A 25,320-nucleotide genomic window follows, 5' to 3' on the forward strand; every position below is an offset into this window, starting at 1 on the left:
GATTCAATCCAACAGTACTGGGCTCTTTTTATAGCCTTCCCCCTTTCCGGATATGCAAACATCTCTCTTCAACAGTGAGAAACTCAGCTCTAATTATCTACAGTATTTGTTTGATTTTGATATAAAGTGGTTTCAGAATTGCTAACCCTCACCTCTGTGAGAAACACCTATTTCGTTTACTTTTAAAACGAGGACTGGCTACTGTGTTGAGAACACACTGTGAGGGGCAGGACGGGGTCGGCAGAGCAGTTAGGTGCTTACTCAGACCGTCAGGCTGGCGGCCGGAGCCAGCGCAGCGGCCGGTCAGATGCACAGGCATGGCCAGGTTCTGGGTATTTTTTGAAATTTGAACCCATAGCATTAAAATGATGGGTTGGATGCATGATGTGAGATGAACGGAGTAAAGGGTGATGCCATGATTTAGCCTGAGCAATGGGAAGGAGCTGACGTTAATTGGATGCCTATGGGAGGTTCTGAGGGAAAGACTGGTTTTGGTCATTTGAAGTTTCAAATGTCTATTACATATTCAAGTGCAACTAGATGTCCAGTCGGCAGCTTAGTGAGTCGGGAGCTTAGAAGAGATCTGGACTAGAGACTTGTTTGAGGAGTAGCATCCACATGATTATTAAAGTTGCCATCAGGGTCCTACCTCTATCCTAAAATATTCCACTGTGCTCCGTCCCACTTGTATCTTCTGCTATGCGTATCTCTGTCAAAGGCGTTTTCTTTCTTTCTTAAAACAACAACAAGGAAAAAAACCCTGTAAAAGGCAGCTCTGCTGGTGTGCATGGCGAGCCAACAGCCAGCTCGCCCTGGAAGAGCCCTCCGCTGGCACCTCTAGGAGTGGGTATACACATACAAGCCCAGCTCTCTCGCCCCTCGGGTGGGATAATTCTGAAACATATTCTGCCGAAGTTCCCGGTCTCGCTGTGGGATCAACCCTCTGTTGCCTGCTGGGGCCGCTGGTTTAAGAACACAACCTTCATTGGCTGTCTTCACTATATAATTCCTGAAGTCTCCTGTTTACTTCTGCTGGGATCACTGTTTTAGGTTCTGCTTCTGGGAGAACCCAAACTAAGATAGTAACTTTAAGGCCGAGACTGGATGAGATCAACAAACAAGGGAGTGCAGAGGAGGTGCAGATTCAGGCTGAGCACGGAGCACCACAACCTCACAGGCGAGGGAGATGGGGACCAGCGAAGGGGAGAGGGCTGGCGCTGTCAGGAGAGTTTGAGGACAGAAGAGGATGAGACAGTGATGTAGGATGGGCCGTGGAACTTCAGGTGTGCGGAAAGAAGGCCAGGGAAGTGAAGAACTGAAAAAGTGGTGGGATCAAGGGGCCAAAACCCTGGTGGGCTCAAAGAGTTGCTGGGGTTGGAGGCCCCAGGAGTGAGTTGGAAAGTACCAGGGCTTGGGGAGAGAGGTGCTTCCAGTCGAGCTTGTGGGGGGGGTCACAGTTATCATTATTGGAAGGACTGGACTCGGGAGCAAGACCAGGGAGTGTTCTCGCTGGAGGAAAGAACAAGGAGCAGAGAGCCAGGGGTTGGTCTTCGATCGTCATTTGGACACTGAAATCACAATGACTGTGAAATTAGTGTTGGACAATGACAGTGAACTGGATGATGAAACAGGGAACATGGGGGGTGACCAGGCTGGTGGCTAAAGACAACTGCAGTGAGAAAGAGTAAACTGAAAATAGGCTTTTCTTGCACACCCAGTACTTACCGTGTGCCAGGCAATTCTAAGCAGTTTGTGAAGTCATTTAATCCTCATAACAACCCTACACGATAGGCACTGTTTTGACCTACTTTTACAAGTAAGGAAACAGAAGCAGAAGAGGATATAAATGACTTGCCCGAGGTCCCAGGACGAGTGAGTGGTGGTGCTAAGATTTGAGCCCAAGTAGTCTGGCTCATAGTCTTAACCTCCATCCTGTAATGCCTGTTCATTCCAAGTGTGGAGAAGCAGCAGTGAAAAGCAGGAAGGGCACCCACCCCACCTCCACGCCCACGGATTCAAGAGGAACGGGGGCGGTGGGGAGAGGAGAGCAAGCAGCAGTCACTTTCAACAGGGCTGCAAGGGAAGCTGCATCCTCGGGGGAAACCAGAATCAAACTAGGAAGTCTGTCTGACTTTATTTCATTGCCTATATGTGTCCTGCATTGCTATTTTTGGTCATTCCTATTGCAATGGCTAGAGCTTTCAGAAACATGTTGTTGCTAGAAGGTAACTGGTTTTATTATTTAACTAGGGGCCCAGTGCATGTATTCGTGCACCTTGAAAGAAACTGTGGGCCCTGAGGATGCAGTGGGCACAGGGGAGGGTCTCGGCCCATCCTCCGCACCCCCGCCCCGCCCCTCCTGCTGCAGCCCTCGGTCCCCTGTCTGCTGGCAGCCCCACTCCTGCCACTCCCATGCACTTACGGCGCTGGTCCCACTCACACCTACTGATGGCACAGAGCAATTGGGGTCAGCACCAGCAGCAGTGCGAGCAGAGGCTGCTGGCCTGATAGCCCCTCAGGAGCAGGGGGAGGTGGAGAAGCCCTGAGGGGGGATCTGGGCCAGCAGCCACCACTCCCACCCACTGACAGCACCGAGCAATTGGGGCCAGTGCTGGGCGCTGGCAGCAGGTGTGAGCGGCGGCTCTGGTGCCGGGAGCGGGTGCACGTGGGACCAGTGCCGGCAGCAGGTGTGAGCACCGGGCAGGTCCACGGTGCATAGGAGCAAAGAATTTTCAGTAACCACCAGAGGCTCGCCCCGATGACAGTGACTGGTGCTCTGCCTTGGTCTGGCGCCCCTACTCACCTGCTCCACCATCCTGCTGTGGCCGACCCTGCCATGTTCGCATGCGTCCCCTGGTGGTCAGTGCACATCATAGCGACTGGTTGTTCGGTTGTTCAGCTGTTCAGTCTATTTGCGTATTAGAGTTTTATATAGATAGATGGGAATGTTTCATCGTTGGCTTGAATTTAATTTTGATTTGAAGACAACATTAAGAATATATTCTCTTATTCTTTGCAATGTTATGAGTTCGCTAAGCTAGGAGATAGTAAATGTTATCAAATAATTGGCCAGTGTTAGGTATCTGTCAGAAATTTTCCCCTTTGGCTTTATTGTGTTGATGATTTGGGTTTCTCATTTTCTGAAGTAGTCTTGCACTCATGGGATAAAAACACCTTGGTTAATTATGTGTATTTACTTATTTAAATCCTTATTGTGGAAAGTTTCACATAGGTCCACCTTTCCCCCATTAATCTCTTCCAGCCACTCCCGGCCCCCACACCCAGGCTCTCACCACCACACTGTCTGTGTCCATGGGTTCTGCATATGTGCATACAAGTTCCTTGGTTGGTCTCTTCCCACACCCCCTCCCCTGCCTTCCCTTTGAGGTTCATTGTCTGAAGATGACATGAACAAGTCTGTTCATGCTTCTATGTCTCTGGGTCTATTTTTGTTCATCAGTTTATTTGGTTCATTAGATTCCATATATGAGTGAGATCATATGATACTTACCTTTCTCCAACTTGCTTATTTCACTTAGCATAATGCTCTCCAGGTCCATCCATGCTGCTACAAATGGTAAGAGTTCTTTTTAATTGCTGTGTAGTATTCCATTGTGTAAATGTTACCAGTTTTTTTTTTTCATCTGCTGATGGGCACTTAGGCTGTTTCCAAATCTTGGCTATTGTAAATTGTGCTGCTATGAACATAGGGGTGCATATATCCTTTCTGATTGGTGTTTCTGATTTCTTGGGATATATTCCTAGAAGTGGGATTACTGGGTCAAATGGGAGATTCATTTTTCATTTTTTGAGGAAACTCCATACTGTTTTCCATAGTGGCTGCACCAGTCTGCATTCCCACCAGCAGTGCACGAGGGTTCCCTTTTATCTACAACCTCGCCAACATTTGTCACTTGTTGATGGTAGCCATTCTGACAGGTGTGAAGTGATATCTCATGTTGTTTTGATTTGATCTCTCGTATAAGTGACTTTGAGCATTTTCTCATGTCTCTTGGCTTTCTGGAAAAGTGTCTATTTAGGTCTTTTGCCCTTTTTTTTTTTTTTATTGGATTGTTTAACTTCCTTTTAAGTTGTATGAGTTCCCTATATATTTTGGAGATTAACCCCTTATCGGATGTATCATTGGCAAATATGTTCTCCCATGCAGTGGGTTAATTGTTTAATATGACTGGGATTGATTTGCTCTTAATTTATAAATTCCTGGATCTGTGCTCTGAGTGAGAATTGGTTTGTTTTTTCTCATAATACCTTTGTCAAGGTCATGCTAGTTTGGTAAATATGGGTAATTTCAGTTTCTCAAAGCTCATTAGGACTTAACATGGTCATGAGAAGGTGGCAGGAGAGGTGGCTGTGCTGCTTGGCCCTTTCATCCAGGCACTGGGTGAGGGTCTAGACCAGCCTTTTCAACCAGGGTTCTTCATGGGAACCACAGAAAGGAATCTGAATAATTTTTTCCAATTCTCTCAAGGATAGTACGTAACTAGTATCCATTTATATACATAGAAATTGATTACATACAGTGGGTACTGTATTAGTTTCCTATTGCTGCTATAACAAATTATAATTACCACAAACCCAGCAGCTTAAAACAATACAAATTTATTCTCTTATACTTCTGGAGATCAGGAATCCAAAATCCGTTTTACTGGGCTAAAAGTCAAGGTGCCAATGAGGCTGGTTCCTTTTGGAGGCTTGGTGGGGGTTGGGGGGGATAGGGAGGGAATTGGGGTCCTTCAGTCTGTGGCAGAGCTCTATCCACTGAGCCATATCGGCTGGGCTCTGCCTCCTTATAAGGACACTAGTGACTACATTTAGGTTTACCAGGGTAATCCCATCTCAAGATCCTTAGCTTTAATCACCTCTGCAAAGCCCCTTTGGCTACATAATATTCACAGGCTCCATGGATTAAGACCTTGGTATCTTCAGAGGCCATTATTCAACCTACTATAGGTACATTAGGACCTTGGAGCTCTTTATTTCCTCCATCTTTTAAAATTTGTTGGGATTACATTGATCAATAAAATTATATAGGTTTCAATTATATAATTATGTAAGTGTACAATTCTATAACACATCATCTGCATATTGTATTCCGTGTTCACCACCCAAAATCTAATCTCCTTCTGTCACCATTTATTCCCCCTTTAAGGACCTTCAAGCTTAATTCTCTTTTATACTTGGGTTGAGAAAGGCTGTCTAGACAGGAGATGGCGAACCTATGACACGTGTGTCAGAGGTGACACGCGAATTCATTTTTTTGGTTGATTTTTCTTTGTTAAATGGCATTTAAATATATAAATATAAAAAAATCTTTTACTATGGTTGCAAATATCAAAAAATTTCTATATGTGACACGGCACCAGAGTTAAGTTAGGGTTTTTCAAAATGCTGACATGCCGAGCTCAAAAGGTTCGCCATCACTGGTCTAGACCATATCCCCATTGTCTGCAGATGACACAGAACCATGCCACATGACTGAGAGGCTCTGAAGGATCAAACTCCAGTCTAACTCAAAAGCATGTGGCTTGGTAGCACTCTGTATGCAATGCTTGTGAGAGGCTTCAAGATGTCAGTTGGCAATTCCAAGGAAAAGTGTGATTGGGCCTTTATTAGAAATGACATCTGGAGTGAAATGAGGGGCCTGCTCCTCCAGATGTGGCAGGATCCCACTGGAGCAGGTCCTGACTTTGTGAGCGAGCCTTGCTTTCTCCACCCTGGAATGCACACCTGGAGAGCAGCCAGTTGATGGTGAGGCTGAGGATACACAGGAGAGTTAAAGACTTGTGATGGCAGGGGAGGCCTTGCTCTTTGTCGGTTTCCAAGGGTGGATGTGCACAGTGGGGAACTTCCTCTCTAGAGAGCCCTGTGGCTGGATGTGTGGGGAGGGAAGATGGTGGACAGTGACTACAAGATTACTTACGGTTCCGTGAAACCCTGAAGCCCCATTCAACTTTGTAAAATTTTAGCTTGGAAAACAGGCTCAGAGGAAGGTCACTTGGCTGGATTTATAGAGTGAGTGGAGCCATACATTAAAATATCATCATTTATGGTCATCGTCAGATGTTAACAGTCACTGATAACTCAGTTTTTTAAAAAAATATATTTTATTGATTTTTTACAGAGAGGAAGGGAGAAGGATAGAGAGTTAGAAACGTCGATGAGAGAGAAACATCGATCAGCTGCCTCCTGCACATCCCCTACTGGGGATGTGCCCGCAACCAAGGTACATGCCCTTGACCGGAATCGAACCTGGGACCCTTGAGTCCGCAGGCTGAAGCCCTATCCACTGAGCCAAACCGGTTAGGGCGATAACTCAGTTTTTTAAAAGACTTTTTAAAAATTGATTTTTAGACACTTTCCTGGTGTGGTTGAGTGGTTAGACTCTTCAGCACCTGCAATGAAGTCACGGGTTGGATTCCTAGTCAAGAGCATGTACCTGGGTTGCAAGTTCAATCTCCAGCCCCATTTAGGGCAAATGCAGGAGGCAACCAATCAATGTGTCTCTCTCACATCAATGTTTCTCTCTCTCTCCCTCCCTCTCTCCCACTCTAAAAATCAATGGAAAAAATATCCTTGGATGAGGATAAATTAAAAAAAGTTATTTTTAGAGAGAGAAGAAAGTAAGGGAGAGAGAGAAACATCAATGTGAGAACAAGACATCAATCAGCTGCCTCCTTTATGCCCCTCACTGGGAGCCCGAAACCCAGGCATATGCCTCATCTGGGAATCAGTGCATATGATGATGTCCAACCCACTGGGCCACACTGGCCAGAGTGATAACTCGGCTTTTAAAAACCGTATCTCAGCAAATAAACTTAGTGGTAACATTTAACACACATAATTTTAAAATGCAAAGACCTAAATTTTGAAGGCAGTAAGGACCTCTTAATGGTGCTGTGAGAAGTGAAAGGGAGTAGCAGGTCAGGCCAGGGCATCACGGATGCTGGGAAGGGAAGAAGGGAAACCGAGTCTAACTGCTGAGCCCTGCAGGCCTGTCAGGCTGCCCGGAGGGGGATGAAGTTCAGGAAATCAGTCCAAATTTCATGTGAAACAACTTTAATCATTTTAGAACCTCTCAGACATTCAAAATCCTAGACACAGAGCTCCTTCTAAAGAATCTATTTGCTTACTGACTCCGCTGATACCAGAAATAAGCAGTTGCCTAAGGACCTGTATTGCTAAGGCAGCTAAATCTCGAGTCCTCAGTGAACATAGGATTCCAGGGAGCTAATATTGCACTTCACAATCTCTGAGCACTGGTCCATGTTCTTCTTAATCCTGTAGAATTTCTCCACATACTCGGATCGTCCCAAGAGCTCCACAAAATCTTCATCATGAGTGATTACCAGAAGCTGAAAGTTACGTTGCTGTGAGCGACTCTTTATTATCCTGAAACAATAGATTTAGAACATTTTGTTACTAAAGAACATATGTAACCCTTTCTTTCCTTTATTTGAAAAAGCTATTGAGAACCTTGTTTGACATATGACCGTGAGTGGCAGGGCCTCTGCCAGCCCTGCAGGAAGTGGGGGCGGGGTGGGGTGGACCCGGGCCTCTGTCAGGTAGGAGCCCATCTCCTCTCCAGGCAGTGGGGGTGCATGTCTTGACGCTTCATGTAGGTCTGGCTAACGAACTGGTAAGAATACGTGATCGAGTTTCTTCAAGAACACAAAGTTCTTACCATAGCAGCTGGAAATGCTCTAAAGTTTTCCTTAATATCTATGCTGCTCACCTTTAGGAGTCTGACTTTTTCCTTTGCCTTGGGTTTTCTTGACCTCTGACTAGGTTTCTCTGGAAGAAAATACTTTTCTTTTTGAAAAGACAGACTACAGGCAAGGGGAATAACGTGTGCAAGCCCTGCTGCCTTCTCAGGAGCTGTGTCTACTTAGAATTCTGCCCGCCTAGTCACTAGATGCATCATGAGCATGACACACGGCCTGAGTGGGTGGACTGAGACACTGTGCTCGTTATCTATACACTGAGGTTACGAGGCTGAGACCTGAGACCTAAAAGACCTTTTCCTTATATCAACCACTTACATATCCCTTGCCCGGAGCTGGATGTACTTAGGTTCAAAAGCACTAGCCCTTACTTGCTGGTCACACAGGTCTCCTGGGAGGTGGCTCTGGGGTTGCTCAATTTTCCCTCTGGCTATCGGACAGGAAACATGTCTGCCAGGGGTCTCCCACAGGTGACTGTGCTGCAAGGTGTGTGCAACTTTACCTTCCTGGATTCCACTTAACCACCAATCTACTTTTGAATAAGAACTGTCACTCCTCATAGAGTCTGACGCATGTGGAAAGCTGGGGAGACAGTCCAAAACCACCGTGACCACCCAGAATGTTTTACAAGTCATGGTAACTCCTGTACACAACATGTGGGCCCCTCTGGTGGGTTTACAGGAAAGCCAAACCAAACCAGCAAACTCACCACAGTTCCCCTATGAACACATGGGGAGGTGCAGGGTGTGTGCTGCTGGTGGTCACCATCTAGTTCATTTTTAAAAATCTGATAAATTACTATCAAAAGGTAAAGCCAACCAGCTTCCCCAAGGAAGACACATCTAGAGGGGTCACCATGGAGCTCTCTTAATCTTACTTTAAACTTGAGAAACTTACTCAACCAGCGAATGTGCAAGAGATTCAATGTTTTCTCGGTCAAGATTCGTTGTTGGCTCATCCAAGGCAAGGATGCCGCAGTTCAAACAGAAGGTTTCAGCCAGGGCCAGGCGGATGATGAGGGAGGCTAACACCTGGAAAAAGCACCAAAGCTGAGCTTCCGCACACTCCGTTTTCTCTTCCACCTGGGAAAGTGCAGCCCTGGCTGGGTCTCTACACGGGGAAGGTCACAGGGCCACTGACCTGAGGTAAATCGCTGCTCTTCTGTTTGGGAGAGCCCGGCACTGTGACCAGACATGGCCTTCCAGAAAGTGAGCCGTCACGTGCACGACCTCAGCGTATCATGTGCAATGAAATAAAATGCTAAGAGCTATGCTGACCCCCTGCCCCAATCACATCAGCTATAACAAAACTTGAAATCACAGACGTGAATCAGAAATGCATTGCCATTTAGTATTAACTAATAATTTTAATAACTGGTATAAGATTAACAACCTTAAAATTCACAACCTGTTTTATTTTCCTGATAGAGATTTATCAGGAAACCTGGACACATTACATTTCCCAGAGCCTCAGAGACCTTTTATCTCTTCCTTAAATCTCTCTGTTCTGTGGTCTAAAAGAGGCACCTAACCTACAAATGCTCTCACCCACACAAATATGTTCGTGCATTGTGAGACAGAATGAATGAATTCCTGGGCCACAATACCAGGAGTACAGAAATAGAGTTATTTAAGCTTACCTGTAGGAAATCAAACAACCCAAACTGAGGCACTTCCATGGCTAACAGAAACCTAATAGAAACCCCTCAGGCCCCGCTGAAACCATCTGAGGGCACAGGCTCACCAACAGGAGTGCAGGCGCTTCAGGAAGTCTAACCACCTGTGTGTGAGCTGGAAGTCCCCCCCCCCCCCCCCCGCCCCCCCAACATGTGAGTGAAGGAGAGTCGGTGAGTTCGTGATTCCAGAGCAGCTGACAGTCTCTCTGATGGAGCGCTTGGCCCTTTGGACAGACACTTCCTCCTCCGTGTCTGAACCCACTGCTGCCACCTCCCCCCCACTCCTCGGAGTGGAGTCTAATGAGGTCCTGGCCCACCTCTACCAAACCATTTCTCTGTCTTCTCCCCCAATCACTACAAATGAATTTTTCTAATTTATAGTAGTTACAGGAAATCTACTTTTATTCAGACACTATTTTTTAAAGTATTTTTAATCCAAAGAGACATGTTTTAAACTATATTTTTCCCATTCATAACTACCACTGAAAATCACCAAAGCAAGTAGGGGATACTGATTATAGATCACAAATTTGTCGTTTTTTGCAGACTACGGTTATGATAATCTGCAGGTGCCTTAAACTAGTATAGCTGTCTGGGCTGACAACAAAATACATACATGCATGGAGTGTCTTTAGGTCAAAATTTAAAACTACAAAAATAACTTGGGTAACATGAGCATCTATTTCTAAAATTTTAAAAATTTGTTAAGAAAACCAAGGGTAAAGAGATGTTATCAATCTAATCTCTTGCTTCTAATCTGAAAGGAGGACTCTGTGGCGTCTTGGGTACCAGCCTGTGCACAGGGAAGACCCAGCCTTGTTCCCCAGGATGCAGGCTCCACTGTCCTCACTCTAAAACATCTTCCCTCTAACTTGCTCTGTGCTCCATACCCAACCTAGGCTGTCCTCCCAGAGCCTCACGTAGCACCAGGTGCCCTGCCCCGCAGCCGAGTGTGTGTGTGGGGGGGGGGGGGGGGGGGAGGGGGGGGGGGCGGGGGGTCTGCAGGCCCCAAGGCTAGGCTGGGTGGTGTTGGGAGACTCGGACCTATAAGGGGGCTGCTTTCTCAATGAGAGGCTCATCTATTATAACGCCTCATCTGGCTCAACCTAGGATCTAGTCTGCTAATACTGCCTGTCACTGACTAAAACACACCTCCCGCTCCCACTTGACTTCTCTCAAATCAGGATGCATCTTATAATTACAACTGCCTTTTTTCTTTCTTAGTGGCACATAAAATGGTGTGTCTTGCAATCAATGACACAGTAACTTATTCTCATAAGGAAGGCTGTAGAACAATGAATGGTCTTCAGCTCCTTGTTTTATACTGAGCCTGTCCTGTGAGAATGGTTCAGGCCCTTCTCCTAAAAGCCCAATTTATGTGCTGCTGCAGGAAATGCCGGTTAGAAGTGGGGGAGTGTATGAGGGCAGCAGATCCTGACCCTGAATGTGGCAGCCAGGAGCGTGGTAGGAGCTCCCACCATTCCCGGGCGGCCTTGGAGGCTTCCACTGCACTGACATTTGTTTCTCTCTGTCGAGTCTCTGGGTGAAGGTGGCCCCTAGGTTCTTAGTACCTGCCTTTTGTCCAGCACTGCATCGTCCTCGCATATCCAAGGCCGTGTCACCCTTTAGCATCACCACGCGGTAGTTGTAATTCCGCCGTTTATCAGAAGCTGATACGTTCTCATCGGCATCAGACCGAATTTCTATATATTCAATATCTGACACAGAAGGAAGAAGATTTCAGAGGAACCTACACTCTGTACCCTTTGTCATTTGCCAACATTATCAAATAAGCCTAGGAGTAATGTGTGAGGCTGACACCACAGGGGAAGCCCTGGCTTGTCTGGAACCTTTCCTCTGGCTGAGAGTGTTCCCGTGGATTCCTGGCTAGAAGCAACCCAGAGACCCCAACCCCCTCTCAGCGCTGCCTTTCTTAGTTCTACTCTACTAAGAGTTTCCTCCTGACGGTTTCTTCTTATCGCATTTCGGCTTATCCCTATCGACACTCAACAGAATCTATTATGTCATCAGCTAAATATAATGTGCATCGTAGCCAAATATGTAAGGCCTACCAGGCTCTGGAATAGAAACCTCTGCATTTCTTCTTGCTACAAGATGTTGTCAAGATAAGAATTCTTAGAACACATCAGAGAGATGTTCAGCAAGGGCCCGGGAGGGGATGCGGCACGATGAGAAGTCGTGCGGTGGGAGCGGGGACAGGGCTTTGGAGGGAGCAGGTGACACACCACGCAGTACCTTGTCCACGGTAGGTGCTTCGCCAGAGGTCACGGATGATTTTATTGATTTCTTCCATTTTCATACTGTGGAATTTCATTATTGCTCTGGAAAAAAAAGCCAGTGGTACTTTTAATAGAATAATAATATGGTAACGTATTATTACATGTAACAGTAACATTAAAGTGTGAAATATATAATAATGTGTATAATAATAATGTAAGTAACATCCTAACAATATCATGAAGTAACTTCCCTGGATATTTCAGTGATAAAAGTAGGATATAGTAAGAGCTAGAAAAAATAATCAGGACCAAGATCTTGCTGCTTGGCTAATAATGAGTAGTGCCGTCATATTTCCAGAGCTCCAGGGTCCCTACCTTCTCCATTTTTACTCTGTATGCTATGACAAACACTCCCTTAAATACACCCACAAATGCTGTGAACATTTCAGAAAACAGTTTTTTAGTAGACTCTTTCTTAGGCTTATTGGAAGGACTGTTTCCACTGACGGCCACCAGTTACAGGAAGACCTGCTGAATGGAAGAGAGTCAAGAGGGGAGGGAGGTGTACAGGGTCCCTTGCTCTATGGGGAAATAGGCAATGCTGTTGTTTTCCTCTTTAATTACTAATAAGGTTTACCAAGAGTCAGTCTCTTGGGCTGCTTTTATTCCTCAGATCTGTGAGCTTTTTATCTATTAGAAGGTTTGGTACAGAAAGGGCCATGTAGAGGCTTAAACTGAGCTGAACCTCAAAACTTTTATTCTCCCTTCCTCGCCAAAGATTCAGAAATCCTACTAATAGGTACACCCCTTCCGTCCCCTCGCAACACTCTTAAAAAACTAGGAGTTTCTGAACACTAAAAAGAAGAAATGTTTGTAAAAACAGAAGTGGCCTTAAAAATCTAATGTTGTTCTTACTATTGTCATCTTTCACCAAAAAGCGCTGGGGTTCTGTGGAGGCCTATGAACTGTAAGTGCTGCCCCAGTGACACACAGGCAGACATAGGTGCCACCGCCACACAGAGGATGTGAGGCACCTCACTTCCATTTGCAGCCTCTTATCTGATACACACAAAAAGAAACTGAACGTAATGCTTCTGCCTCTTCATAATCACTTCATGATCTTCTGGTTCACTAGCCAAAGAGAAAGAAATGACTCAACATAAATACATTTTAAGTATCAGATGAAGGATTTTGAAGTAATTGACTGGAAAAAACCATATTCTGCTTGATGATGAGAATGCAGGTCTCCATATTCTACTTTATACATCTGTCTCAGGCTAACATTTTATACTCCTTTAAAAGGATGGAGACAGCCCTGGTCAGTATGGCTAGGTGGTTAGAGTATTGGCCCATGCGCCAAAGGGTCTCGGGTTTGATTTCTGGTCAAGGGCACATATCTGGGTTGCAGGTTTGATCCCTGGCCCCAACTGTGGGTGTGTGTGGGAGGCAACCAATTGATGTGTCTCTCTCACATCGATGTTTCTCTCTCTCTCTCCCCTTATCCCCTTCCTCCCTTCCACTCTCTAAAAATCAATAGAAAAAGATATCCTTGGAGTGAGGATTAACAAAAAAAAAAGACAAAGGATGGAGACAAATGTCTAAATATTTGCTATAAAATACACACACACACACCCTCAGGGAATGTTCTTGAGATCAATCATGTAATCCATAGTTTTTTTGTTTTTTAATTAATCCTCACTTGAGGATATGTGTGTGTTTTTTTTAATTGATTTTAGAGAGAAAGGGAGAGGGAGAGAAACATCAATGTGAGAGACATTGATTGGCTGCCTCACGAATGCACCCAGACTGGGGATTGAACCCGCAACCTAGGTATGTGCACTGGCCTGGAATCAAACCCACAACCTATTTGGTGTATGGAACAAGGCCCAACCTGCTGAGCCACCTGGCCCAGGTTGTAAGCCATAGTTTTATATATTACTATCCTGACTTTTCAAATGACTTTTTAAAAAAGTCATCTTTCCATTCAAGTTAAAAATCTTCCATAAATAAACATTCCCAAAGTAGAGCACAAGCTCCAGCTGAGGCAGGGGGTCCAAGGTGCCCCCTGTGCAACCGCGGAGGGGCATCTGCCCGTGGCTAGTGTGCTGGAGAGAGCACTGCGAGAAAGACCTAGATTTACCAAGGGCTGTGTCAGACACAGCTGAGGCTACCTGGCTGTATCCCTTCTGTCTAGTCTTGAGTTTAACCCCACTTGAGGGAATAACAATAATAATAGTGGTTACTATTGAGGAGCATTAACTTATGGAAGGCACAAATATGCTTAAACAATCATATTATTTCACTTAATCCTTATAATACTGGGAGAGTTAGGTTTGGTTATCCCCATTTTCCTATTAAGAAGATGAAGTCAGTAACTTCATCAGAATCAGAGAAAAGTGGGTAGACTATTAACAGCCCTTGAATATGATAATTAAAAATTTTAAAAGGCAGTCAAAATGCCATCCCTAAAACCACCAAGCTCAGCTAGTTTTATGACTAAATGTTCTCCATTCTTCAAGGTACATTGGTACGCTTAAAACTCTCAAGTATATGAAATATTATATAGCAAAAAGAAATATAAGTAGAGCCTGGCCTATGTTGCTCAGTGGTTGAGTGTTGACCCATGAACTAGGATTCATGGTTCAATTCCTGTTCAGGGCACATGCCCAGGTTGTGGGCTCAATCCCTAGTAGGGGGTGTGCAGGAGGCAGCTGATCAATGTTTTTCTCTCATCATTGATGTTTCTATCCTCTCTCCCTTCCTCTCTGCAATCAATAAAAACATTTTTTTTTAAAAAAAGAAATATAAGTAGAAAGAGGAAAAAAATGTATAAGCCTATATAAGATCATTTAGTAGTGAGGTATTAAAAAGAATGTATCAGGATCAAGTAGTATTTATCCCAAGAATAGTACAACAGAAAAAAAAAATTGATTCATTGTATTAATGGATTATAAGGAAAAAAATCATCTCAATAGATGTCCAAAAAGTACCTGTTATAACACTGAGTTTTGATAAAAATCCTCAGTAAAAAAATAGAACATTTCTTAATTTGACAAAATGACTCGATCAGATATCCACAGCAGCATTCAATTAATGTTGAAATATACAGAAGTGTTACTGCTAAAAACTGTAACAAGAAAAAGATGCCTCTTATTATGGCTACCCTAAAATAATATCCTAGAGATCCCTAACAATTCAGGAAGATAATGAAGAGGAAGCAGCAGCCCAAATCATGTCATTGTTTCTGCAAGTAATATAACTGTGCACTCAGAAAATCTAAGAAATCAACTGTAAAGCTATTAAGACTAATACAGTGGTCAGAAATAAAATTAATAGTTTTATTATCTAGTAGCAAAATCCAATAGAAAACAATAGAAAAAAAGGATCCTAATCACAGTGACAATTAAAATTATGAAATAAATACGTAGGAAAAAATTAACAAAAAGGTACATGCTCTAAATGGAAAGCTATAGAACTTTACAATAGGACAAAGGAACTGACTGAATAGAAGAGACATACTATAGAGTCCAAAATGGGAGATTCAATACTGCCAAGATGTCTACTCTCCTCAGTAATCCACAAAGCAAATGCAATCCAAACACAACTCCCAAAAGATTAAAATATTTTTAAAATTAAATCCATAAGGTGACTCTAAAGTTCTTATTTCAAAAGAATAATGCAAAATAATAAATCACAGTAAGATAGGAAAAGAAATGAAATAAAACCAAATACTTGCAGAACTTTAGTTTTATAAATGACATTTTAAATCAGTAGGAAAGCTTTCAGTAGTGTTGGAGAAAGGAAAAACTTAAATTTATATCACTGCCCTTTAACAAACCTCAAATATAATTTTTCTGAAAACATTTTTATAATTTTAAGATTGGGGAGGCCCTTCTAATCCAGAAGCCATAAAGAAAGACTAAAGAGGGAGAGAACCAAGATGGCGGCATAGGTAAACACCGGAGACTGCTGCCGCAAACAACCACTTCAAAAATACAACTAAAAGACGGAACGGACATCAACCAGAACCACAGGAAGGCTGGCTGAGGAGAGACTCTTCAACTAGAAGGAAAGAGAACAGCAAACCGAGGCTCAGAGGAGGCGCAGTGTGGAAAATACAAAGGTACTGAGGCGCGCGCACAAAGCGGGCTGGTGGCTGATGGTCGCGGTTGTCGTTTTCAATAATCAGGAGGGAGTCTCAGACTCTGGGCTCCAGATCCCGGCGAGTCTCTAGGGACTCAGACTCAGACGGGAGAAGCGGGATTGTCTGGCATCAGTTGGAATCTGAGGGCAGCTTTCTCTCCGAGGTTTGCAGGGGCTGCCGGGGTTCTGAGAAGCTGAGCCTCTGGGAACGGGACTGAGAGCAGCTATAACTGCTCCCTCCGCCCGCCCTGTTGATCCCGCCCCGCCCCGCCCAAGCCCTGCGCAGAGCCATTTGCCGGATCGCCTCAGGCAAAGGCTAGATTAGCACCTCCCCAGAGGACAGAAGTTTTCCCACAGCTGATTCTCACAGCCAGTCAGCCTGGTGGTCAAATCCCTCAGTATTAACTAAAAAAATCAAGGCTTAACTAGAACAAGACTTCGCACAAAGACCACAAGGGGGTGCACCAAGAAAGCATAAAAAATGCGGAGACAAAAAAAATGACAGAAATGGAGGATATGGAGCTAAAAAACGCAATTTTGAGGGCTTGCAATAAACTTGTGGAGAGCCTCACAAAAACTAATGAGACCCTCGATGCTACAATAAAGAAACTAGAAATTAAGCATACACAGACTGAAATAAAGAATATTATACCCAATAGCAGACCAGAGGAGCGCAAGAATCAAGCCAAAGATTTGAAATTCGAAGAAGCAAAAAACACCCAACCGGAAAAGCAAAATGAAAAAAGAATCCAAAAATACGAAGATAGTGTAAGGAGCCTCTGGGACAGCTTCAAGCGCACTAATATCAGAATTATTGGGGTGCCAGAAGATGAGAGACAGCAAGATATTGAAAACCTATTTGAAGAAATAATGGCAGAAAACTTCCCCCACCTGGTGAAAGAAATGGACTTACAGGTCCAAGAAGCGCAGAGAACCCCAAACAAAAGGAATCCAAAGAGGACCACACCAAGACACATCATAATTAAAATGCCAAGAGCAAAAGACAAAGAGAGAATCTTTTTTTTTTAAAAAAAATATATTTTATTGATTTTTTACAGAGAGGAAGAGAGAGGGATAGAGAGTTAGAAACATCGATGAGAGAGAAACATCGACCAGCCGCCTCCTGCACATCTCCCACTGGGGGTGTGCCCGCAACCAACGCACATGCCCTTGACTGGAATCGAACCCGGGACCCCCCCAGTCCCCAGGCCGACGCTCTATCCACTGAGCCAAACCGGTTTTGGCATGAGAGAATCTTAAAAGCAGCAAGAGAAAGAGACTCAATTACCTACAAGGGAATACTCATACGACTGTCAGCTGATTTCTCAACAGAAACTTTGCAGGCCAGAAGGGAATGGCAAGAAATATTCAAAGTGATGAATACCAAGAACCTACAACCAAGAGTACTTTATCCAGCAAAGCTATCATTCAGAATTGAAGGTCAGATAAAGAGCTTCACAGATAAGGAAAAGCTAAAGGAGTTCATCACCACTAAACCAGTATTATACGAAATGCTGAAAGGTATCCTTTAAGAAGAGGAAGAAGAAAAAGGTAAAGATACAAATTGTGAACAACAAACATGCATCTATCAACAAGTGAATCTAAGAATCAAGTGAATAAATAATCTGATGTACAGAATGAACTGGTGATTTATAATCAGGGACATAGAAAGGGAATGGACAGACTATTCTTGGGGGGGAAAGGGGAATGGGAGATGCGGACAAAAATCGTGCACCTATGGATGAGGACAGTGGGTGGGGAGTGAGTGCGGAGGGTGGGGCGGGAACTGGGAGGAGGGGAGTTAAGGTGGGGGGGGGGGGAGAGGAACAAATGTAATCTGAACAATAAAGATTTAATTAAGCCGAAACCGGTTTGGCTTAGTGGATAGAGCGTCAGCCTGCGGACTGAGAGGTCCTGGGTTCGATTCCGGTCAAGGGCATGTACCTGGGTTGCAGGCACATCCCCGGTGGGGGATGTGCAAGAGGCAGCTGATCGATGTTTCTCTCTCATCGATGTTTCTAACTCTCTCAATCTCTCTCCCTTCCTCTCTGTGAAAAATCAATAAAATATATTAAAAAAAAAAAAGATTTAATTAAAAAAAAAAAGAAAGACTAAAGATTTGCCTACCTAGAAATTAAAAGACACAAACAATACTGTAAAGTTAAAGGACAATGACAAACTAGGAATAACTAACTTGCAATGTATGTGAAAAGGATTAATATCCAGAATATATATTTAAAAAGTGGTACAAATCATTGAGAAAAAGACAACCTAATAGAAAAACTGGTAAAAATATATGAATAGGCAATTCTTGGAGAAGAAATACAAATAGCCAATATATGTAAAAAGTGTTTAACCTCACTAATAAATAGGGAAATGTAAATTAAAATGAGCATTCTTTTTGTGTGTGTAACAGACTGGCAAAAATTAGAAAGGGTAATAATATGAAGACAGAGAAATGGGTACTTTCATACACTATTGGTGAATACAAATTTTGTAAATGTGTTTGGAAGGCAATCTGGCAATAACAACTTAAAAATGTAGATACTCTCTGACCCATTAACTCTGTTTCTAAGAAGTTATCTTCCTAGTGTATCTGTACAAGTGTGCAAAGACATGCATTGTAGCACTATCTGTAGTAGCAATTATTTAAAAACTTCCTAATATGTCCATCTGTGGTTAAATAAAGTAGGCAACATCCATTTTATAGAATAGTATGCAGCCATTATAAATGAAGTACTTACATATATGAACATAAAAGATTTTCATTACATGTTAAGTGAAAGAAAAAGCCAACAGAAAAAGCCAATAGTGTGATACTATTCACATAAAAACAAAAAAGATCTATTTGTATAAACATACTTAGAACAGCACTGTGAGGGAAATAAAAACATGTCACCAATGTACTAATACTTAAGTGCTGAATAAATGTTAGACATTGTCATGGATATAAACCTAAGTCCAATGTGAACCATGTTCTGTGATTTGGATAGTAATGGAGTGAGTACCGGGAAGCATAAATATCTATAATATAAGGCTGAATGGGTTAACTCATATAAGTTGTACAAAATATTATGGAATACACAGGAAGGAAAAATTACATCTGCTTGGGAAGGGCTTCATCAAGGTAACGTTCCAAGGAAGCGAAATAGCATGGGAAAATCTGAGGTGTCCTAAGGGATATTCAGTTTGCTTGGATCACAGTGAGTATTGAGAGATGAAATGGGCAAGGCCAGGTGTGGAAGTCTGTCCTAAAATTAGCAGGGAATAGAGACAACTACTTTTAGGAAAATTAACCAGGTGAAAGTATATCGGGGGGTAGGAGGGACAAAGAAGTGAGGGAAAACTACAATAATATAGGTAAGAGTAAGGAGGGTCTGACGTAAGAGGGGGCTATGTAAGAAAAGCAGCTCTGACCCAGGACTGGGTGAGGGTGGACTGCTGATCAACAAATACAGGCCCAGAGATGAACTACACACACCTTTAAGCACCCGGACTTTATAATAAACATTTAAGATTGACCTTGAAGGCCCATGACCTCAAGTAAACAATCATTCTGCTGAGGCAAAGACATGAATTTCATGGGCTGGAAACTGTTGTGGGTAAGTGGTCATCTGGTTAGTTGCATCAGCCCCACCATGTGCCTGGTGTACATATCATTTGGTTATATGCAAATACTAACTCACATGAAGTGGTACATTTTGTGAAAACTGGTTCCCACAAGAGAATGGAAAGGTCTAAGAGCTAAGAATATGGTGGTCTATAAATTATTTGGTCCTATATTTAATCTGAAAGATTTCCTTTAAATTTTCAGTAACAATGTATGTCATATTATGAGAACAAATGAGAGCTTTAGAGTAGTGATAATTTTCGTGATCAATGAAAGTCTTAGGATATGATCCTCACAAATGACAAGGGCCTACTAATTTCCTGTTTGAAAGAAGGCATGGGACAGCATGAGGCCAGAAAGACAAAAAGACATGCGCCAGTGAAACAATTCTATATGATACCATAATGGTAGGTACATATCATTATACATTTGTCCAAACCCATAGGATGTATTACGACAAGAGTGAACCCTAATGTAAACGATGGACTTTGGGAGATTATGACATGTCAGTGTAGGTTCAACTGTTCCACTCTAGTGAAGGCTGCTGATGGTGGGAGAGGCTTTGGTTATTAGGTTGGGGAAGGTATATGGGAAATCTCTGTATTTTCTGCTCAATTTTGCGGTGAACCTAAAACTGCTCTAAATGAAGTCTACTAAAAAAAAAAAAAAAAAGACAGAGCCCTAACCGGTTTGCCTCAGTGGATAGAGCGACCGGTTTGGCTCAGTGGATAGAGCGTCAACCTGTGGACTCAAGGGTCCCAGGTTCGATTCCGGTCAAGGGCATGTACCTTGGTTGCGGGCACATCCCCAGTAGGGAGTGTGCAGGAGGCAGCTGATTGATGTTTCTCTCTCATCGACGTTTCTAACTCTCTCTCCCTCTCCCTTCCTCTCTGTAAAAAAATCAATAAAATATTTTTTAAAAAAGACAGAAAAATAGAAATAGGGGCCAATGTAACTGGTGCAGCTGTTTCTATCCATGTCCCTCTTCCTTCTTTATGCAGCATCTCCTGTACACGTTAGGCTGACTACACTGTCCGTTAGTACCTCTTTGCACCAGGGCTTCTGCCCCGGCAATGAGATGATTTTCCTTTTTGTTCTAAGCTGTCCAGCTGCCTCCCACACTTGGACATTTAGTGAAAAGCTCTGTAAGCTTCTGAATTATCTTCTTCCTAAGTGGACATACGTTCTCGTTTGATGTCACAAATGAAGCCTATTAGGCCTCCCCAGGACCATAGTTCAGGGTTTTGTTGCCGTTCTGAGGCCACATTTTAAATCAGGACTTAACCATTAGCAAAGATCTGAATGTCTGATAGGAGTAATTAGAGAGCAGGTATCTAAGGGGTTGGAAAAATATCATCTAAATAGTCCGAAACCTTACCTGCCGGGAAAAGACCTTCTAGGCCCTGCTTCTTTCATTATTTAAAGCATCTCCAGGTACTAAGGAAGGTTAGCTACCATTTTGGCAAAACTTGAACTAATGCACATAAAATGGCAAATCTTGAACTGGATTTCCCCATTGTCTCAAGCTATTTTATTGAGTATTGATTAAAAGGGCCAAATACAAATATGCCTTACTAATAAAAAAAATGTTAGTTCAGAAGTATGAAAAACTAAGTTAATGAAAATAAAGTTGGAAAAAAGTAGAAAAGATTATATTTAACAAAGGACATTTTCTAACAATATTGTCTCTATCCTTGTATTTAAAATTGTACCAAACTTTGAGATATATAGTTTGCTAAGAAGAAATTGGCTATGACCATTGTTATTCATGATTACATTGAATACTCTTCTCTGCTGCCCTGGTACTTAGCACCGTGAGAACTTCCTGTCTCCCAACATTTAGGCTAGCAGAAGCCCTCTCATATAGAGGAAATGGTACCATGTTCCAAACTAATAATGATTTTCATTACCGAGATAAATTCAAAATCCCTAATTTGCCAAACTTAAGTTGCACATTTAAAAGAAAAAAGACCACTTTTTCTAGATAAAACCCTTAAGACTATTACATTCTTAAAACTACTGAACTAATTTCCTTTAGCCAGACTCTCAAAAAACACACCACAAAACAAAACAGCTTTTAAAATTCAAGCAAGGGTTCAACCATTATCACAAGATAAACATTTGGTTTAAAAAAAAACTGCAGTGAGTGTGAAAAGTCTCTGGTTATCTTTTGATTTTGGCTTGATGCTGGAGGGACCCAGTGCTGTAAAACTGCTGCATCCACAGTGAAGACAAGAATATTGGTTGAAAAATGAGCCCTGACTAAGCCCTCCATGCATTCAAGTAGCCAGACTCTCAACAGATACACAGAGAGTTGGTTACCTTGGATACAAACCTGTAAAAGTTACATGTTTCCACAGAATCTCAGCAGAATATGCAACCTTCCAGGTTTGGGGAAGAATGACTATAAGACTGGTATAAGGTTGAACAACGTACTCTGACATATTCTAAAATCATTTAATTCTAATTGATATATTATACTAAGGGACAAGGAGCAATACATTCTAAATGATGAATGTTTTCCCTCTTCTCAGCCAGTGCCAGTCTCTTAGACCATTGGCAATGCTTACAATTAGTGATGTTTTTAGATGATTACTAATAACAGATGGTAATCAGCTTTTCTTGAAAATGCATTGCTAATTTCCTGTGTTACCTTAAATAGACAGCTAAATGTAACAACTACACTGACTGCATGCTTCATTCTAAGAGGTGAAACAATGAGGGAAATTTTGGACCTCTCTTCTAGGTGAGAAGGCAAATTTAATGCTTAGAGTATAAACCTTAAGAAGGCCACTGTTTGCAAGCACAAGCCCACAAAGACTCAATTTTGGGGAAATTTGTACCAATTCTTTTCCTCTCACTTAGTAGAATCCATCTGATTACCAGATAAAGACCTCAGTTTGGATTTGTTCCTTCAGTAAGCCCAAATTGCTGGAAAGCCCCTGTACCTCCCTACCCCCAGAAACCCCTGATTGGCCACACCAAACTCTCTCACCCCCATCGCTTGGCTACGTGATGCCTCTGTAATTTTTTTCTCTACTGAAATGTCCTTCCTTCATTATTAAAGGCCCAGGTCAAACACAGACTATGGGGCACCTACCATGGTCTCCCCTGTTGGACTGTTTGCAGGAGGGACAGAATATGGTATCTCCATTTTCCTTGACGAGAAGACAGAAGAGGGATTTGGGAATGAACATGTGCATTTCTGAGGACATTCCTCTTCTTGTGGCTACCACGGCTCTCTGGGTCTGCGGAACAGCTGGAGGCCCCTAGCAGTAGTGTTCTATTCAGTCAGTACACATGAAACCAGGTCTGCAGTCAGTGTACTAAGTAGAGGAGCTACCTAATAGTAGAATGTGTGCAAGTAAAATTTAAAACCAAACCTTTCTACCTAAATGGGCCCTTCAAGCTATCACCCCATTGTTTTGCTCCCCTTCACAGAAGAACTTTTTGTAAGAAGTATCTATATTCGCTGTCTCCATTTCTTATCAAACATCCTTTCCTCATCCAACTTCAAGGCTTTAGTTCCAACCGAGCCACTAAGATTGCACCTCAAAATCATTAACAACCTCCATTTTGTCAAATTCAAGGGTTGGGTCGCTTTTTTTGTTTCTTAAATTTCAGTGAGTTTTTGATTTTTAAAAATTTTATTTAAATTTTAAAATCTTAAAATTTTATTTAAGATTATATAATATTGACACAATATTATATGAGTGTCAGGTATACAAAATAGTAATTAGCCATTTATATACCTTATGGTTTATGTACCTCATGATTACTTTTATAAGTGGCAGTTTGTTATCTTCACTTGCAATCCCTGATTTCCAATGCTGCTGAACATCTTTTCATGTTTGATTATTTTGTTTCCTCTTTGAAATATTTGTGTCTTTTACCCATTTTAAATGTATTATTGGTCATTAATCCAATTGGTCATTACATTCTTTTGTTGTTAATTCCCATCAGGATATACTTTTTCCATTAATTTTTTTTTAGAGAGAAGGGAGGGAGGGAAGGAGAGACACATCGATGTCAGAGAGATACATTGATTGGTTGCCTCCTGCACATGCCCCAACTGGGTCTGGGGATCGAACCTCCGACCCAGGTACATACCCTGGACTGGAAATCAAACCTGTGACCCTTCGGTGTGCAGGCCAAGGCTCTAACCACTGGACACACAGTCCAGGGCTTAGACATTACATTCTTAATCTCCCTTCATCTTTCTCACCCATCTCTCCCATCCCTTCCCATCTGACAACTATCAGTTTATTCTCTGTATTTATGAGTTTTTTTTGTTTTGTCTTTTTAGATTCCCCACAGAAATGAAATATGGTATTTATCTTTCTCTGTCTGACTTATTTCACCAGCATAATACCCTCAAGGTCCATCCCTGTTGTTGCAAATACAAGTTTTCATTTATTTTTACGGCAAGGTAATATTCCACTGTATATATGTACCACATCCTCTTTATCCATCTATTCATGGATACCTAGGGGTGAATGTATCTTTTCAAAATGGTGTTTTGGACTTCTTCGGATAAATACCCAGAAGTGGGACTGCTGGGTCACAGGCAGCTCTATTTTTAATTTAGTGAGGAACCTCCATACTGTTTTCCACAGTGGCTGCACCAATTTGCAATCCCACCTAAAAGGCAGGAGGGTTTCTTTTTCTCCACATTTTCACATCCCACTCCTCAGGGAGGACCTTGGAAGCTGAGCTATCTTTGTTAATCTCCACCCTGTAGGTGTGCGACTGAGTCCCCACCCCTCCTTCCTATCTAATAAGTTCCAAGATGATACTCATAATGCTGCTCCAGAACCACTTTAAGAATCAATGAATCTGATTTTAAAATATGCATGTTAAAAATTTAAAGGTAAACACCTAAATAACTAAAGTGGAACATATCATTTACAACCCAAAGAAGGGAAAAGAGAAATAAAGAAAAATTTCACAGAAGGCAGAAAGTAGAAAAAAAAAAAGACAGAAACAAATTTGTGAATTGAAAGAACTAAATCCACTAGTGAAAAGAACAAGTTGGTCAGACTGAATAAAAAATTCTGGGGGGTTTGGAATGGGGGGATAAAAACACATGTAATACTTTAATCAATAAAGAAAGAAAAAAAACCAAATTCTGTTATATGCTGAATGTATTATGCAGATGTAGGAAATAAGGCAGTCTAGGCAATGGCACAGAGATAGATAAAGTGACCAATGAAACAGATGGAAAACCCAGCAGTGACCCATACACACATGGAATTGTGATGTGTGACATAAGTGACAGTGCAGATCATTAAGAAAAGGATAGGCGCCCTAACCGGATTGGCTCAGTGGATAGAGCGTCGGCCTGCAGACTGAAGGGTCCCAGGTTCGATTCCGGCCAAGGGCATGTACCTTGGTTGCGGGCACATCCCCAGTTTGGGGTGTGCAGGAAGCAGCTGATCGATGTTTCTCTCTCATCGATGTTTCTAACTCTCTCCCTCTCCCTTCCTCTCTGTAAAAAATCAATAAAATATATTTTAAAAAAAAGAAAAGAAAAGGTAGGCTCCTCACTACACAGAGCCAGGACGACTGGTTAGCCACAAGGGGAAAAGTGATACTGGAGTCCTACCTGACGCTGTACATAAAGTTCCATTTAGGATTATATACTTAAATGTGAAAAGACAAACTTTAAAACTTTTAGAAGGACACACGAAAGTAGGGAAGGATTTCTTAAACAAGACAAAAAAAGAACTACCCCATAAAGAAAAGACTGGTAAATTCAATGACCCCGAAATCAAATCTGTCCACTAGAAGACACTATAAGAAAGTGAAAAGATAAACATGAAAAGTTTGAAAAAAATATTTGTAATACATATAACTTAAAAGGAATTAAAATGCAGAAGAGATAAAGAACACCTTCAAATAATTAGATGA

At 42.4% G+C, this 25,320-nt stretch overlaps 1 protein-coding gene across 2 annotated transcripts in view; it reads right to left on the reverse strand.

Annotated features, from left to right (window-relative positions):
* Positions 1-7,060: 7,060 nt before the first annotated feature.
* Positions 7,061-25,320, reverse strand: part of RAD50 (RAD50 double strand break repair protein) — a 75,046-nt gene continuing 56,786 nt past the window's right edge. The window contains exons 22-25 of one of the 2 annotated variants that reach the window (XM_070415032.1): positions 11,674-11,759; positions 10,993-11,135; positions 8,640-8,773; positions 7,061-7,410 (exon numbers count right to left, since the gene is read on the reverse strand). In XM_070415032.1, the coding sequence (XP_070271133.1) occupies positions 7,224-7,410; positions 8,640-8,773; positions 10,993-11,135; positions 11,674-11,759 (550 nt within the window). In that variant the 3' untranslated portion in view covers positions 7,061-7,223. Of the gene's footprint in view, positions 7,411-8,639; positions 8,774-10,988; positions 11,136-11,673; positions 11,760-25,320 lie in introns of those variants that run through there. The other variant, XM_070415033.1, reaches the window with a different exon arrangement.

The sequence above is a fragment of the Myotis yumanensis genome, unplaced genomic scaffold, assembly GCF_028538775.1.
Source record: "Myotis yumanensis isolate MYYU_CA2020_CCGP unplaced genomic scaffold, mMyoYum1.0.hap1 SCAF_5, whole genome shotgun sequence".
In the NCBI taxonomy this organism is placed as follows: domain Eukaryota; kingdom Metazoa; phylum Chordata; class Mammalia; order Chiroptera; family Vespertilionidae; genus Myotis; species Myotis yumanensis.